Source organism: Leucoraja erinacea, chromosome 4 (assembly GCF_028641065.1).
Source record: "Leucoraja erinacea ecotype New England chromosome 4, Leri_hhj_1, whole genome shotgun sequence".
In the NCBI taxonomy this organism is placed as follows: domain Eukaryota; kingdom Metazoa; phylum Chordata; class Chondrichthyes; order Rajiformes; family Rajidae; genus Leucoraja; species Leucoraja erinaceus.
Window position 1 is genome coordinate 5,623,686 of NC_073380.1, and position 18,620 is coordinate 5,642,305.

The 18,620-nt window shown below is 43.1% G+C and overlaps 2 protein-coding genes across 3 annotated transcripts in view; both read left to right on the top strand.

Annotated features, from left to right (window-relative positions):
• rad54b (RAD54 homolog B) overlaps positions 1 to 18,620 on the top strand; it is a 122,403-nt gene that overhangs the window by 36,770 nt on the left and 67,013 nt on the right. The window lies entirely within an intron of this gene.
• On the top strand, positions 4,768 to 14,587 carry LOC129696114 (uncharacterized). Its single transcript, XM_055633580.1, has 2 exons — positions 4,768 to 5,834; positions 11,112 to 14,587. Exons 1-2 carry the CDS (start codon positions 5,146 to 5,148, stop codon positions 11,662 to 11,664), a joined length of 1,242 nt encoding a protein of 413 aa, XP_055489555.1. The 5' UTR covers positions 4,768 to 5,145; the 3' UTR covers positions 11,665 to 14,587.

The following is an 18,620-nucleotide window of genomic DNA, read 5'->3' on the forward strand; positions in this document are numbered from 1 at the left end:
TTTGCATTTCTGTGAAATCGAGTCACCACTTTCTCTGTGAGAAGAATTGGACAAGTTATTGTTGAGTGAAAATAAGAAGAGGGATTAATTCAGAAATAAAATTAATAAGCACTGAAGGCAGCACCACTTGTTTGAATATTGAAGGCACTCATCAGCAAGAGTCAAGACCAGACAAGAGTGTTTCATATGTCCCAAAATGGAACAATGAAATTCTTAAAGCCCTGTCCCACGGTACAAGTTCATTCCAAGAGCTCTCCCAAGTTTGTCCGGATTCGAACTCGGAGATTTACGATAATGGCCACTCGTCAGTACTCGGGCTCTCGTGGACATTTTTCAACATGTTGAAAAATCTTCACAAGTCTTCCCGTGCTTACCTGCCGTTAACGAGTCTTCCCGAGTAACTGCCGTTAGCGTTACAAGCCGCTAAGAGACGTCCCCGAGCTCCGACGTACCCGCTACGTTCATTCCCCGTGCTTAACACGAGTTTGATTTTTTTTAAACTAGGGAGAGCTCTTGGAATGAACTCGTACTGTGGGACAGGGCTGTTTCTTGCAGCAGCACAAGAGGTATGTAAACATAGTACTCAGTCGCCCCTAGTGCAATCGAGACAATCCATAGTTCGAAGTTTAGTTGTAGTTCATACTGTTCAATACCTTGATGGTTGTTGGCAAGAGGCTGTTCCTGGACCTGGATGGTACAGTCTCCAATACCTTCTTCTCAGTGGCAAGAGTGAAATGAGAGCAGGGCCAGAGTGGTGTGGTTCCCAGACAATGCTGGCTACCTTTTGCATTAGATCATAAGTGATATGAGTAGAATTAGGCCATTCGGCCCATCAAGTCAACTCTGCCATTCAATCTTGGTGGTCTATCTCTCCCTCCTAACCCCATTCTCCTGCCTTCTCCCCGTAACATGTGACACCCGCACCAATTGAGAATCTATCTATCTCGGCCTTAAATATATCCACCGACTTGGCCTCCACAGCTTTCTGTGGCAAAGAATTCCACAGATTCACCTCCCTGGTGCGCCAGCAATTCCTATACAACGTTGTGATGGTGGGGAGGCCAGTACCCGTGATAGTCTGGGCAGTGATTGCCATTTTGCAATCTTTGTTCTTAGGTGTTCGAGTTGCCGGAACAGGTCGTGATGCTCTTTACTGTGCACCTGTAGAAGTCCAAGAGAGTATTTGTTGACACATCAACTAACCATGCTATGTATATGTTCTATTTAAATTAAGGTTTGTATTGTCAACAGCCACGTACTGATCCATCACAGGCAACTTTTATACTTTGCCCCATAAATATTACCAGCTGTGTAGCCCTTGTTTTGTTGACCTGTGCAGAACTTCCTTTGACAGAGGTTTAGTTTAGAGATATACATGGAAACAGGCTGTTTGGCCCACCGAATCCATGCCGGCAATCGATCACCCATTCACACTAGTTCTATGTTATCCCACTTTCTCATCCACTCTCTATTACACGAGGGGCAATTTTTACAGCAGCCAATTATCCTACAAACCTGCACGTCTTTGGGATGTGGGTGTAAGCCGGAGCGCCTGAAGGAAACACCTGAAGGGCAGTCACGGTGGCGCAGCAGTAGAGTTGCTGCCTTACAGCGTATGCAGCGCTGGAGACCCAGATTCGATCCCGACTACGGGTGCTGTCTGTACAGAGTTTTACGTTCTCCCCGTGACCTGTGTGGGTTTTCTCCAAGATCTTCGGTTTCCTCACACATTCCAAAGACGTACAGGTTTGTAGGTTAATTGCCTTGGTAAATGTAAAAAAATTGTCCCTAGTGGGTGTAGGAAAGTGTTAATGTGCGGGGATTGCTGGTCGGCTCGGACCCGGTGGGCCGAAGAGCCTGTCTCCATGCTGTATCTCTAAACTAAACTGAACCCACGCGGTCACAGGGAGAACTTGCAAACTCCACACACAAAGCATCCGAGGTCAGGATTGAACCAGGAACACTGGCGCTGTGAGGCAGCTGTGAACCAACTGCGCCTCCGTGCCAAGGTCGACAATTAGAAACTGAAGTCTCAACTGCAACACTTGAAGAGCTATAGATGTGGAGCTGTGTTCTGTTGGTCTTGTGAAATATGCACACAGTGTAGATTGGATGAACTCCAGAGCTGGAGGGTCTGAAACAAATTGCAAGTAGATCTTAGCATTTCCCCATCACTCCTTTAACAAGTATTCACTGCATGGTTATTCTGTTCGAACTGTAGCTGACATCCTTGTTTCGAATATAATGCATAACAATCTTCCAATGAAAATGTCAGTCAAAAAAAATATTCATGTGATAGGAGCGGAATTAGGCCATTCGGCCCATCAAGTCAACTCTGCCATTCAATCATGGCCGATCTGTCTCTCCCTCCTAACCCCATTCACCTGCCTTCTCATATTCCAACAGAGATGATGAATTCAGAAGCTTTGTTGGTGGGTAGGAAGGTGCTGATTTATACTGATGATAGGCAATAAGTGCTGGAGTAACTCAGCGGGTCAGGCAGCATCTCTGGAGAAATGAATAGGTGATGTTTTTGGTCGGAACCCTGCAGATTGCCTTGCAGATGGGTTTTTATTTGTTGACACTTCTAAGAAACATTTTACATGTAGTTATTAAATATAAAATAGCCCCAGCATTCCCTCCCTCTCTCTCTCCCTCCCCCACCCAAATCATACTAGCCCCTCATTTTCACCTAACAAATAGCTAACAATGGCCTGTTTCCTTTATCATCATTACTTTTTTACATATCTTTCATTCATTGTTCTTTATCTCTCTACCTCATCGCCTACACCTCTCGTTTCAGCTCTTCCCTAGCCAGTCTGAAGAAGGATCTCGACCCGATATGTCACCCATTCCTTCTCTCCAGAGATGCTGCCTGCCCCGCTGAGTCGCTCCAGCATTTTGTGTCTACCTTCGGTTTAAACCAGCATCTGCAGTTCCTTCCTGCACGTAAAAATATATCAAATGCGCGGTGCACAATTTCACAAATTCAATCATTTATGGGAGGAATATTCAAAATGTTTAAAGGCGAGCGAGCCAAATCCTTCAGAGTGCTGCGTTCCATAATGGCAGACCGTGTTCTAGTTAGAGAATTCCTGTGGAATTCCCACTAATTAACTGACAAGCCTAGTAGAATGAAGTGGAGGTCCTTTCTTTGTGATGGTCAAAGGCTTTCTGCAGGGGAACTGCAGGGAATCATTCTGGCTGGATGTTTGAAGCTGATGTGTATGGAATAGCAATGATACACTTTGCAAATACAGTGGGACTGTGGAGATTGCGTATTTTGTTGAAATGTACGTTCATTATCCAACCACTTAAACATTTCACAGCCTCTGCTTGTGTCATAAATAAAGAGCTGAAATTGAATTTGCAGACTGCGTGCACTGGTGGCAATTCTGTTTGCACCTATCATTGGATGCATTTAGTAAGAATGCAAGGTTATTTGTCGTCATTCTGTGGCTTATTTTTTCTGTGTGTAACACTGCGAGGGGGAGAAAGTGTGACATTTATATATTGTACCTTGGGTTCCGTGATAATTAAAGCAAATTAGAGGTCTTTGATGTCACTTGGGAGCTTTCAAATGTCCCAAACATTATTTTGAGGTGGTGGTTTTTGCTGCTGCTGCTGCTGCTACTCAGAAATGATGCATATACAGGGAAGTAGTAGCAATCCAACAACACTGTTTTGTATCTGTTTTTTACGCATTCAATTTTTTTTCCTAAGATATTGCTTAGGTGACATGATTCGGCATTTTCTATCACACTGGATAAAGTGTTTCATCATTAAGGAGTGCTGCTGCTAGTACATGTCTTTCGCCCGCGTGTTTCATTTCTCCTTAGATTTGTGCGGGTCAAAAAAAAGTGGAAGAATAATGCTGCCTCTGAAGCCAAAATGGCAGCACACTGCATGCCCGACCCTGATGATGACCATAGTCTGTGGCCAGAATAATTAAACATTTAATATTGTATGATCCCTATTCCTATGGTTCTGAATAATTCCAAATAATTCTGTCATGTTAGCAGTTGAACCATACACACCTCAAACATACCTTCCTGTTATCAACTAGAATATTTGTACAAAAATAAACAGTTATCTGTGATTACTGTCATAAAGTAATAGGAATTTAAACTTCATTTATAGCTCCACAGACCAAAGGCCTGTCTGAACTAATGGATTGGTCAATTTCTTGCACTCAAGAGGTACTTGATTTGAAAGTTTGGTGTTGCAATGGCTTTATCTTTTCTAAGTTGAATATCGCCCCAATTATAACAAGCACGACCGCTGTTTGTATTTAGTTTCAAATATTGAGTGGTAACAATTCCTGTTGCAAATCGAGTTCAGATGCAGGGATGTTGCACGATTTTCCTCGCAGGCATTAAGCCTCAACTTCATGTTTTGTGCTAGCGTGGCGCTCCCTATCCCTTCCCCTCCCCCCCTCCTCCCCATCCCCTTGCAGACTAGTTCCTGTTTAGCTGGTTGGCAGGAACTAGGGGTGAGAAGTAGAGGTCAGTGGCATTTGTATACAAAACACATGATCACAAGGTTGGATGTGTAAGAGAACAAAATAATGAAAAATCTTTAGAATCAGTCTGGTTTCACCACATTTTTGGTGACTGGACAAGTGTTAATGATGAGTTTTAAAACTAAAGAAGGGAAATGCTTGATTGCAGTTTAAGTGTATATATAATTTCTTTATATAAACTTTCAAAACTCAAAATTGTACTGCAATGCAGCTGCATATATATTTCAAATCAACTAAGTTTATAAGAAGCAAGTTTATACTTAAATGTTTAGAATAATGGCCATTGACAGTTTTCCATTATACACTTAACAGCTTCAATGGATTAGCTGGGCGTTTCTTACACAGTCATTGAGGGATTAGTCTGACCTTCCTTGACCCCTGGTTTAGCATTATGCAAGACTCAGGGTTTTATACTACACAATGGAGACATTCAGCACCTCATTACTCTGAATATTCAAGCTGAATGGGCCTTTTGCACATCATTACCTTAGAAAGCAGGTTTTTTTGGGTGTGTTTCTGAAGTGGGGGCTGGCCTTTGGAGGTAGTTCCGATTTTAAAAAGAGCAAATCAGACCTCTAGACCATTTAGTGAAAAGTTCAGTTGCTCAACAGTTCAGTTACAGCATGGAATCCACGAGGAAAAAACAGAAGGAGCTGACTTTATCCGAGAAGATTCAAGTTCTTGAATTGCTTCAGAGGCAAAAGATCTCCCAAATGGAACTAGCAAAGCGATTTGGGGTGACGCAGCCAGTCATCTCTAGGCTAATCAAGAACAAGGAGAAAGTCATGATGGAATGGCACACTAACAGCAATCCAGATCGAAAACGCAAGAGGGAAGGGAGGGATAATGATGTGGACTCGGCGCTTTTCCAGTGGTTCCAAATAGCCAAGGCGCAGCATGTGGTGATCTCCGATGAAATCTTGGCCGCCAAGGCAAAGTGTCTGGCAGAGGCAATGCAGATCAGAAACTTTGTTCCAACTGTTGGCTGGATCAGTAGGTGGAAGGCTCGCCACACCGCCTTTTTTCCACAAGCACACGAAGACACCGATGTCATGGGCCAGTCATCGGGCATTGGATCGCATGAGGTTGTGCCACCAGAGGGAATGACGGAGGAGGAGTTCCACCAGTACGTGGAGCAGGCAGCCATTAAAGTATGTGTCTGGGATATAGCTGATCCAGAACCAGGTCACAGCATGAAAGTGATCACAAAAGCAGAAGTAATTGATGCTGAAGAAGAGAAATCCATGCCTGTCTTCAAGGTGGCAAGAGGAAGTAATGGCCAACTAATGTCTTCATCGAATCAACATAATATGTAAGTATAACTTATCTTTTCTCTTTTTCTCCAATACGGATTACTTTGAATTACTAAAAAATTATAGAATACGTTTAAGTATTCCATTTTAGTGTTTTTTGTATTCTCAGAAGGGTAAAGTCCCATTTAAACACAATATGATGGAGGCTGGAAATACTAGGTCAGCTAGCATAAGTGGAAAGAGAAGCAGAGAAAAAGTTTTGGGTTAATATCAAATTTATTAGGACTACAAAATTGTGATTTGGGAGATATAGAACAGGTGTCAGAGGTTATGGGGAGAAAGCAGGAGAATGCGGTTAGGAGGGAGAGATAGATCAGCCATGATTGAATGTCGGAGTAGACTTGATAGGCGGAATGGCCTAATTCTACTCCTATTCCTTAGGAGAATTAGGCCATTCAGCCCATCAAGTCTACTCCGCCATTCAATCATGGCTGAGCTTTCAAGAGAGAGCTAGATAGGGCTCTTAAAAATAGTGGAGTCAGGGGATACGAGGAGAAGGCAGGAACTGGGTACTGATTGGGAATGATCAGCCATGATCACATTGAATGACGGTGCTGGCTCGAAGGGCCAAATGGCCTACTCCTGCACTTATTGTCTATTGTGTCGGCCTGGCTTGTGATGCTGTTGGTGTCAACCATTGGTGCTCCTCTGCTCTGATCTATCTCTCCCTCCTAACCCCATTCTCCTGCCTTAACAAATGTTAAGATGCAGAGAAGGGGGAAGAGAGAAACATGACACAGCAATTTTCTCTATTGCAGTATCCCTTTCATCCTTCCTACCACTCATGGTCGCCCTTTTTCTTTCTTTACCTCTTGAAATTTGTGCTATATCTACTTTTACAGTTCTAGAGAAAGTTTTGCTTCTCTCTTCACAGATGATGCCTGACCTGAGTATTCTGAGCATCTTCTGGTTTTTTTTTATCTGTCCTTCCTACTTGGATTCTGCCTCTGAGAGGAATATTTAAAGATGGATTCAAGTTGTTCGCATTCTAGCCTCTGAGAAGGTTGTAGATTCAAGGCCAACTGTAGGTTTGCGCACATAATTTTGCCCGACAATTATTACCATTTTGATGGAGAGCTATATTGTTGAAGATACCATCTTCATGATGAGCGTTGCTATTCTCTTTGGAAGTTTGTAAAAAAGTTAATTTCCACCATTCTTAAAGGAGATTGAAGTCTTCCCTGATATTCTGAAAAAGAATCCTATCCCAAAATACCTCCAAAAAACAAATCTGCCCATTTGTGTGCTATATTTGATCTGGGAAATCTTTAGCGAAGAGTGATCATAATATGGTAGAATTTACCTAAATGATTGAAAGGGATTTAGTTCAATCTGAAACCAGGGTCTTAAATTCAGACATACGAACAAACTATGAAGAGATTGGACATCAATTAATTATAATGGGTTCGGAAACTAAATTGAAATAAAAATATGGCAAATACGAAGATAGACACAAAAAGCTGGAGTAGCTCAGTGGGACAGGTAGCATCTCTGGAGAGAAGGAAATGGTGATGTTTCAGTTCGAGACCCTTCTTCAGACTGGCTAGGAATAAGGTAAACAAGAGATATGGACAGTTATGTGGAGAGATAAAAAACCATGAATTAAAGATATGCAAAATATGTAACAATGATAAAGGAAACAGGCCATTGTAAGCTGTTTGTAGGGTGAAAATGAGAAGCTAGTGCGACTTGGGTGGGGGAGGGATAGAGAGAGAGGGAATGCCGGGGCTACCTGGAGTGAGATAAATCAATATTCATACCATTGGGCTGCCCAAGCGAAGTATGAGTTGCTGTTCTAACAATTTGCGTTTAGCCTCACTCTGACAGTGTAGGAGGCTGAGGACAGAAAGGTCTGTGTAGGAATGGGAAGGAGAATTAAAGTGTCCGGCAGTTGGGAGATTAGGTTGGTTCACGCGGGCTGAATGAAGGTGTTCCGCAAAATGATCGCCCAGTCTACGTTTAGTCTCGCCGATATACATTCCTTTAAGGCATATAAATACCTAGAAGTCGAATAATCTAGACGTGGCTAAACCGAGGGGTTGGAGATAGCATTAGATCAAAGGAGAAACTTTATAATGTCAAAATGAGCAGTGCCCCCCACAATTGTGAACATTTCCCATCTTGTCAAAAGATAGGCCCAAGAAACTGATGAGGAACGTGAAATAGAATACAGAGGTCATGCACCTATTATCTGAATGGTGGCCGATTAGGAAAAGGGGAGATACAATGAGACCTGGGTGTCAAGGTACACCAGTCATTGAAAGTAGGAATGCAGGTGCAGCAGGCAGTGAAGAAAGCAAATGGTATGTTAGCATTCATAGCAAAGGGATTTTAGTACAAGAGCAGGGAGGTTCTGCTGCAGTTGTACAGGGTCTTGGTGAGACCACACCTGGAATATTGCATACAGTTTTGGCCTCCTAATCTGAGGAAAGACATTCTTGCCATAGAGGGAGTACAGAGAAGGTTCACCAGACTGATTCCTGGGATGGCAGAACTTTCATATGAAGAAAGACTGGTACTCGGCTTGTACACGCTAGAATTTAGAAGATTGAGGGGGGATCTTATAGAAACTTACAAAATTCTTAAGGGGTTGGACAGACTAGATGCAGGAAGATTATTCCCGATGTTGGGGAAGTCCAGAACTAGGGGTCACAGTTTAAGGATAAGAGGGAAGTCTTTTAGGACCGCGATGAGAAAATCATTTTTTACACAGAGAGTGGTGAATCTGTGGAATTCTCTGTCACAGAAGGTAGTTGAGGCCAGTTCATTGGCTATATTTTACAGGGAGTTAGGTGTGGCCCTTGTGGCTAAAGGGATGAGGGGATATGGAGAGAAGGCAGGGTTGGAATACTGAGTTGGATGATCAGCCTTGATCATATCGAATGGCAGTGCAGGCTCGAAGGGCCGAATGGCCTACTTCTGCATCTATTTTCTATGTTTCTATGTTTCTAGAAGAAATTATATTTTGAGATAGAGAAATGGAAGAGAATTTTATCAAATAGTTTGTGTCCACCTTCAAGGAAGAAGGCATGAAAATAGTGAAGAATAGCAAGTCTTGGGGGCGAGGAGCTGAATGGCATTAGCATTTATTTTTAAAAAAAAGCAGTATTGGTGAAATTAATGGGAATGAGAGGCGGTAAATTCCCTTAAACTCATATCTAGGGTTTTGAAAAGGTAACTTTAGAAACGGCAAAATTTCCATGGATTCTAGAATGATTCCTGTTAATTAACGTCGACAAAAATGCTGGAGAAACTCAGCATCTATGGAGAGAAGGAATAGGCGATGTTTCGGGTCGAGACCCTTCTTCAGACAGATGTCGGGGGTGCGAAAAATACAGGAAGAGGCAGAGACAGTCGCTTGTGCGAGAGCTGGGAAGGGAGAGGGGAAGGAGGGAGAAAGCAAGGACTATCTGACATTAGCGAAGTCAATGTTCATACCACTGGGGTGTAAACTACCTAAGCAAAATAAGATGGAGGAGGCCCAGGACAGAAAGGTCAGATTTGGAATGGGAGGGGGAGTTGAAGTGCTGAGCAACCGGGTTATCAGGTTGGTTAGTGCGAACTGAGCGGAGGAATTAATTAAGGGGTCACAAACGAAATCCTATTCCATGAACATAATCTTATAGGAAAGGATGAATAAAGAAAATGGGAATATATGGACCAGTTATCTTGCCATCTTCAGTTGGGACTGTAAGGAAATGGTGGCGGTACTAAGTAAATAATGGTTCATTTTGAGCAAAGTCTATCATGATCTATAAAAATGATTTGACATATCTGTTAAGTGTTGCTATGAGCCTGTGAGTAATTGGCAGACAAGGGCACACCATTGGATGTGATGCATTTTCACTTGGAAATGTAGCAAGAGATTGCACTAGACTGAGGTTTTTTTTAAACAAAATTAGACAACGCAGGCTTATAGTTGTGGACTGAGGATCGGCGAACAGAGAGAAAGAGCAGGGATAATGATGTGGTTTTTGGATTAAGAAGGAATGAACAGTGGGTCACCACACGGATCAATGCTGAGATCACCTTTTATATTAATTTGGATGAAGGAACCCAGTGTAATATATCCACGTTTGCTGATGATATCAAGCTGGACAACTGTATAGGTTGTGAGGAGGATGTGGAAGGAATGGGTGACAATAGACAATAGGTGCAGGAGTAGGCCATTCGGCCCTTCGAGCCAGCACCGCCATTCACTGTGATCATGGCTGATCATCCACAATCAGTACCCCGTTCCTGCCTTCTCCCCCTATCCCTTGACTCTGCTATCTTTAAGAGCTCTGTCTAACTCTCTCTTGAAAGCATCCAGAGAATTAGCCTTCACTGCCTTCTGAGGCAGAGAATTCCACTGACTCACAACTCTCTGGGCGAAAAAGTTATTCCTCATCTCCGTTCTAAATGGCCAACCCCTTATTCATAAACTGTGGCCCCTGGTTCTGGACTCTCCCAACATAGGGAACATGTTTCCTGCCTCTAACGTGTCCAATCCCTTAATAATCTTATATGTTTCAATACGATCTCCTCTCATCCTTCTAAATTCCAGTGTTAGGGTGAGCCTAAGGCATGTGGAACATCAGGTGGAAAAGTGACTGGCACTCATGATTATATTATCCAAGTGACAGTTATGAATCTTGATGGCAAAATTCAGAGACTACTTGACCAAAAATGTTGAGCCCAGTTTGTTCTCTCCATCCTCTATAATCTACAAACACCACCCTTTGCAGAGTCAACATTCTGGAACTCCTCCCTCTGCAAAAGCATTGTGCGACGAGCTTCACGAGAAGGACTGGAGCAATTCAAGAAGATAGCTTATCAGGGGCAGTAAATACTAGCCTTACTAATGATGCCTACATTCCACAACGTAAGGAATGTGGGTTGTTGGTTATCCATCAGGAACACACATTTCTGTGATAATTTCTCCAGGCAGTTATAAATACTTCATACAACAAACATAAAATAACTTGGCCATTATTGGGAACTTGGACTTCCCTGTTTTATGAAACTCCACTATTAGCTACTTAGATTTATATATATATATATATATCTATGAAGAATACTTATTGCTTATAATCAAACCCCAGATTTCAAATTAGCAATTAAAAAAAAATAGAGTGTACTTTTGCCTTTAAGGGTGGAATTTAGCTGGACTTTATCAAAATCTGAGAAGTTGGAAATATTGTGTCAAAATATTTTTTGACAATTCAAAAAGTAGTAGCAAAAAGTACGTAAGCAACAATGATGGTGAATGAAGAAAATGTTTTATTTTCATACAGATCCTATGGCAGGAGTTCTACTTCAAGAAGAGATAGCTGTGTGGACATGCCGAGCAGTTCTTGTTCACAGCCTGGTACCTCGGGTTACCAGCCCTATGCATTTCCTAGGTGGATAACCCCAGAGTCTGGGCGAAAATCAGAAGGAAAATCTCAGTTAGCCACTCGGCTATCAGCGAGCAACTGCTTTGAAGGATTAAACAAGGCAGATACTCGGCAGATCAAAGGTGTCTCCCTTTCCCCGCCTTGCGTTAGAATACCCTCCACACCGTCTCCCCGACCTGTCACAAGGGACGATCTTCTGTTTCTGCAACATCATCATGCTGGCATTCCGGGCTTTGGAACCAGACACGAGAAGGAAGTGCCGGCCGTTTCTTCCAAGGAGCAAGAACTTATCCTGGAAAACCAAAGAAAGTTTGGGTTGTACCTTGATGAAAAAAGGGAAAGCCTTAAAAAATTACATGCATTGGAGGAAGAACTGCTCAGGGCAAAAATTGAAGTTGAGCAGTTAAAAGCACTAAGACTACGAGGATTGTCAATGTATAAGGACTCTTAAATGTCGAACCCATTTTGTATTCACTGTTTCATCCCGAGTGTAACATTATTAGGACATTATTGATACAATTGGAAGGGATTTCCGTCGCTGTTCTCCCATTTATCACAAATTTGCCTGAAAAACTGGAAATTCATCTTTTTATTCACTATCAGGGGAATAAGCCACAAATACATTGGGTATTGACCGATAACAGCACAAAACCAACAATGAGATTCTAGCTTCGCTGATGGTCCAGTTTGTACAATATTTTATATTGCTAAGCCAGTAGAATAGCCAGTGACTGACCTTCCATTGCTGAGGACATTTGTGTAATGATGAGGACAATTGATTTCAATGCTTCAGTTGATTTAGATCAAGGTGGTAAAAATAACCTACAATCTAGGACTACACAAAATAGAACATCAATTTCAGGTTGTGCAGGAAGGAACTGCAGATGCTGGTTTAAACTGAAGATAGACACAAAAAGCTGGAGTAACTCAGCGGGTCAGACAACATCTCTGGAGAAAAGGAATAGGTGACGTTTCGGGTCGACACTTCGTCAGACTGCGAGTCAGGGGAAATGGAACCGAGAGATATAGACGGTGATGTAGAGAAATATAGAACAAATGAATGAAAGATATGCAAAAAATTAACGATGATAAAGGAAACAGGCCATTGTTAGCTGTGGGCCAGGTAAAAACGAGTTCCATTTCCAGCAAATGAAACTCACCCAGATGACAGTGAAACGAGAACAATGACTAGGGTGGGGGAGGGACCGAGAGAGAGAGAGGATGCAAGGGTTACTTGAAGTTAGAGAAATCAATATTCATTTTAGGTTCTTAGTTGTGCCAGTTGTAGAGCAGCGGCTCTGAATTTACATCTGTCTTCGGGGTAGACCCTCACAGCAAGAATTTCAAATCTTTGTGCAGGGCCATTGCAAGTCAATGGGCAGCTATCCATGCAGCACGTGGACCTGTCGAGGGTTTTGACAGTGTTGGCAGGAATAATAACCGAAAGACCATGTTGAATGTTCAAAGAAGGTGTTCTTCATGTTTAAAGGAATTCCTTGTGCGGAATTCTTGACCTACATTTCTTGACCTTGTTTCTGCCTTGGGCCTCCCTCTGTACTGCCACCTGTTGGAGAAAACCAGAGCACCTGAGGAAACTCCCTGCATTCAGCACCCGTAGTCAGGAACCCGGGTCTCAAGCGCTGTAAGGCAGCAACTCTATCATGAAGGCAACTATCTGGTACAATTAAAAAAATTATCAGAGTTTGACAGCAATATTTGAAACAAGGCTGCATTTTCATGCCATATAATATTTTATTTTCTCAAGTACGCTATTTAAAACCATTCAACTGTTGTATTAATTGATTTGAAATGGGTGGCAACTTGTTGAGCGTTATACTATTTCAGACACTTATCGGCTAGCTCATCACAGATCTTTACAGATGATGTTGCATATGACTTGAACTCATCTGATCGAATGCAGATGACAAATAAGTAGTCTCGTAGAAACATGGAACATAGAAAATAGGAGTAGGTCATTTGGCCCTTTGAGCCATCACCGCATTCAATATGATCATGGCTCATCATCCCAAATCAGTACCCTGTTCCTGCTTTTTCCCCATATCCTTTGATTCCTTTAGCCCTAAGAGCTAAATCTAACTCTCTTGAAAACAACCAGTGAATAGGGCCTCCACTGCCCTCTGTGGCAGAGAATTCCACAGATTCACAACTCTCTGGGTGAAAAAAATGTTCTTATCTCAGTCCTGCATGCAAGCATTAAATTCAACATGGCAATAAGTATGAAGAGTACTGTTCGATTCACATGAAGCATTTGATGAACTAACCGAAAGACTGTCGCCCTTCAGTGTACTCTTCAATATGGTTGTGAAAATTTGGTCGCCTATTTAAAACAGCAATGATTGGATCTTATGTTATAGAAACATCCTTGGTCATCTGATCATGAAGAATGTCCTGCCGGTTCTGTTGCTCTTCCAACACTTTGTTTTGTATAAAGCTGTAGCATCTGCATTTCTTGTGTCTCTGGTGGATACATTTAGTTTAAAGATACAGCATGGAAACAGGCCTTCGGCCCCCTCCGCTGGTCCGAGTCCGCTCCGACCAGCGATCCCCGCACACTAACACCATCCTACACACACTAGGGACAATTTTACAATTATGCCAAGCCAATTAACCTACAAACCTGTACGTCTTTGTAGTGTGGGGGGAAACCAGAGATCCTGGAGAAAACCCATGCAGGTCACAGGGAGAACGTACAAACTCCATGCAGACAGCACCTGTAGTCGGGATCGGACCCGGGTCGCTGGCGCTGTACGGCAGCAACTCTACCGCTGCGCCACCATGCCGCATTGTAGGCATTGAAGCTGAAAATCACAGAGAGAGGGTGTTGAGATTGAACGCCTAAGTCTGTGGCAGTACAGAGATAGGCCCAAGACAGTAACATGGCCAAGAAATGTTTCAAGATATTCAATATTGCTATTGACAATAACTTGGTGCAATAGCTGTTCAGTCTGTAAAAGCCAGGTCAATGCTAGTGCAGGCATCACAGAGCGCCCATGCTGAGGCCCACTAGTGTGTTTGGAAACAAAGAAGGTTTGGCCAGTGGACTCATCGCCACTTCGGTGGAATCTTACTGCTTGTATCAAGTGCTTTACCCACACTATTGGCAAGTATCATTAACTGACTGTCTTTGCCTCAAGTACCTGCACCTGCAAGATATTGGATGGTCACCTTTGTCGCTCCATAACAGTAAAAGCCAAGCAATGTATGTAGGTTGTCCTTCTGTATATTTCATATTTTTTGATACTTTTACCCAACTTGATTAGCACAGAGCATTTTTTTATTCCTATTTTGTAATTAATGCTTGTTGCTCATTATTATATTGTTTGCAATTAAAGGTGGCAAATTTAAAACCACATTCAAGATGAAATCCCAGGAGGCAATTTATTAAAAATATGGCAAAAAAGGTTATAGTAAACAAAATGTTTGAATTTTCAAGAAAAATAATGATTGGTGTAGGTACAATTCTTTGAATGTCTGTCTTTATATTTAGAAGGAAGACATTTTACCACATATTTATAACCTTTGTGGTTTATTGTTGTGGTTGGTTATTAGTAGCGGAATAAATGGTCTTGGATAATTTGAGCTTAATATGAAGTCTGATTTGATGTTCTCTCACTTTGGTATGACTGAAACTGTTGTTATGGAAGGTGCAAGATCAGGCATTAAAAACAACAGTGGTTTGCTATTCAAAGCCATGTTACAGAAAGCTTGCCAAAATCGTGATAGTTTTTTTTATTTGGAAAGCCTTGGGAATTGCTAATGAGAGTCATATTAGATGAAAGATCAAAATTATTATGGAGAAAGAAACTTAAATAGCTCGACTGTAATCATGTATTGTCTTTCTGCTGATGGGATAGCACTCAACAAAAGCTTTTCGCTGTACCTCGGTACACGTGACAATAAACTAAACTGAAACTGAAAGAGATAATCTCTTCATCATCGACCTACTGATGAGGATAAAATCTAAAAAGAGTGCTGTGTTCCAATGGAAGTTGTTTCCTAGCTACTAAAGCAAGGGTGTCATACTCATTTTAGGTCACGGGCAAAATGCGACTTCATGGGCGCCGGATCGAACCGTGCACAAGCGAACGCAGCCCGATCCTGCACTGGGGACAGCTGCAGCCCACTCTGGCATCGGGGAAATCATCCTGCGGGCCAGATTGGACCCCTTCGCAGGTCACGAGTTTGACACCCCTATGCTAAAGTAACTGTTGTTTTCGTCACATTCACTATTTTCTTTTTTTTAATGGATATGCATGTACACAAGAAATGTCAATGTATTTCATTTGTGTTGGCAATCAACTATCATCAATGAGTAAAATATTCAGCGATTTTTTTCACTAAAGTTCAGACTTCTTGCATAGATTCACTCGACGCAGCACTTGGTTGTTGTCCAGTATTTGTGAGTGGTACTTTGGTATCCTCTCGTGCTTCCTGTGTCAGAAGATTGTGGATTCAACTTGCACTTCGGAGTTTGAGCATAAAAAGTTAGACGCACACTTCAATGTAGTACTGAGAGACTATTGCATTGTTAATTAGTTTAGAGATGCAGCACGGTCTGACCAACGACCCCCTTACACTAGCTATCCCGCACACTAGGGGACAATTTAAGTTTTTTAACCAAAGCCAAGTTAACATACAAACCAGTACGTCTTTGGAGCGTGGGAAGAAACTGGAGCACCCCTGGGAAAACCCACATGATCACGGGGAGAACATACAAACTCCGTACAGACAGCATCAGGATCTAACCCGAGTCTCTGGCATTGTAAAGCAGCAACTCTACCTGTAAATCTGTGCCACTGTGATGCCCCAATCTTTTAAAAAAAAAATCAAGAATTATCCATTATTATTGAGTAATTTCAGAGTAATGTATCTAAATTCATGTAGAGGCTCTAGATACGTTGCTCTGGAATTACTCAATAATGGATAATTAATAAAAAATGTTGCCACCTTTTCATGTAATTGTATAATAACAAAGCACCATCAACCACCCTTGGCTATGTTCACCTAATACCTGCCATGCTTTGTTCTGACTCTCCTCTCTCCCAGCGTTGTCCCCCCCACCCCCCCCCCCAGCCCCCCACAAACATGTTCACCTAATACCTGCCATGCTTTGTTCTGACTCTCCTCTCTCCCAGCGTTGTCTCCCCCCCCAGCCCCCCACAAACAGTTTGAAGAAGGGTCCTGAATCAAAATGTTACCTATCCATGTTGCCAGAGATGCTGCCTGATCCACTGAGTTACTCCGGCACTTCGTGCTCTATTTCATCAAAGGAGGTAGTTGGATCAATTGAATGTGCATAGGCTTGATTGAAGAACAACCTATTTATTTCTGAAAAAGTGTCTCGACCCAAAACATCACCCATTCCTTCTTTCCAGATATACTGCCTGCCCCACTGAGTTATTCCAGCATTTTGTGTCTATTTTCGATTTAAACCAGCATCTGCAGTTCTTTCTGACACTATTTATTTCTACTCATTTGCTCAATCTTCTTATTCTTGCATGCACTTGCAATTTGGTTTTGATGGCTCTTTCGGTACCCACTTCTAGGGTAAATGACTCATTGCGTAAAATGGTTTCTCGGTGTGCCAACTCTGGATCGTCTACAGATCAGCCATTGAAAAATAAATATTGATTTATCTCCTTTCAAGTAACCCTTGCATTCCCTTTCTCTCTGTCCCTTCCCCACCCTAGTCATCCTACTATTTTCACTGTCGTCCTGCCTAGTTTCACAGTTTGTATCTACTTGTCACCTTTTCCACAGCCAACAATGGATCATTGTAGGCTCTACCCAGAACATCAGACTCCGGTAAGACCAGAGGTGGGGTTCTGTGCATTTATGTAAATATAGCTTGGAGCACGGACACTACCATCATCGAGAGTCACTGCTCAGCTAACCTCGAGTTTCTCATGGTTAAATGCAGACCATTCTTTCTTCCCAGAGAGTTTACTTCCACTGTTGTGACTGCAGCCTATATTCCTCCGGATGCTAATGCTAAGCTTGCAATGAAGGAACTGCATACTACCATGAGCAAACAACAGACTCACAACCCCAAGGCAGCCTTCATTGTTGCAGGTGACTTAAATCACTCCAACTTGAAGACTGTACTCCCCAAATTCCACCAACATGTCTCTTCGCCACGAGAGAAGACAAGATACGGACAATGTTTACACAAATATGGCTGAAGCTTACAAAGCCATCCCCCTCCCCCACCTTGGACAGTCTGATCACCTCTCATTGTTCCTGCTCCCAAAGTACTCTCCACTCCACAGACGTGTTAAACCCACAGTGAGGACAGTTAAAGTTTGGTCAGAGGGAGCGGACTCCACACTTCAGCAGGGTTTTGGAAACACTGACTGGAATGTGTTTGCAGCTCAGGCCACCCTTGACTCCCACACGGATATTGACTCATATACCTCTTCCGTTTTGGACTTTATCAACTCCACCGTTAACAGTGTCACCACCCTCAAACGGATTACCACATTCCCGAATCAGAAGCCATGGATGAACAGAGAGGTCAGGCTACTGCTGAAGGCACGTGACACCGCTTTCAGGTCAGGCGATGCTCGGGCCTACAGTTAGTCCAGAGCTAACCTGAAGAGAGGCATCAAGAAGGCCAAGCACAGCTACAAGCGAAGGATTTAGGAGCACTTCAAGAACAACTCCGACCCCCGACGCATGTGGCAAGGCATCCAGGCCATCACGGACTACAGACCCTCCAACACCACCCCCACATCCAGCGACGCCTCCTTCCTTGAGGAGCTTAACCACTTTTATGGCCGCTGTGACAGGGACAATCTAGAGACAGGCATCAAGGCTGTGCTCCCTGCTGATCACCAACCCCTTACACTCGCCCCCATCGACGTGTACGTGGCACTGAGTAGGATTAATGCACGAAAGGCTGCTGGCCCTGACGGCATCCCTGGGCGTGTCCTCAGGGCCTGTGCTGCGCAGCTGACAGACGCCTGGACTGACATCTTCAACCTGTCACTTGCCCAAGCAGCTGTCCCCACGTGCCTCAAAACCACCTCCATCGTTCCGGTGCCAAAACACTCCACTGCAGTGAGCTTCAACGACTTCTGCCCAGTTGCACTTACTCCCATCATCACCAAGTGCTTCAAGAGGCTGGTCCTGGCACACTTCAAAGGCTGCCTACCTCCCACACTGGACCCCTATCAGTTCGGCTACCGCAAGAACAGGAGTACGGAGGATGCCATCTCCACGGCACTTCACTCTGCCCTCTCCCACCTCGACAACAGAGACACCTACGTGAGAATGCTCAGCATTTAACACCATTATCCCGTCCAAACTGATCACCAAACTCATCGACCTGGGCATCGACCCCTCCCTCTGCAACTGGATACTGGATTTTCTAACTAACAGACCCCA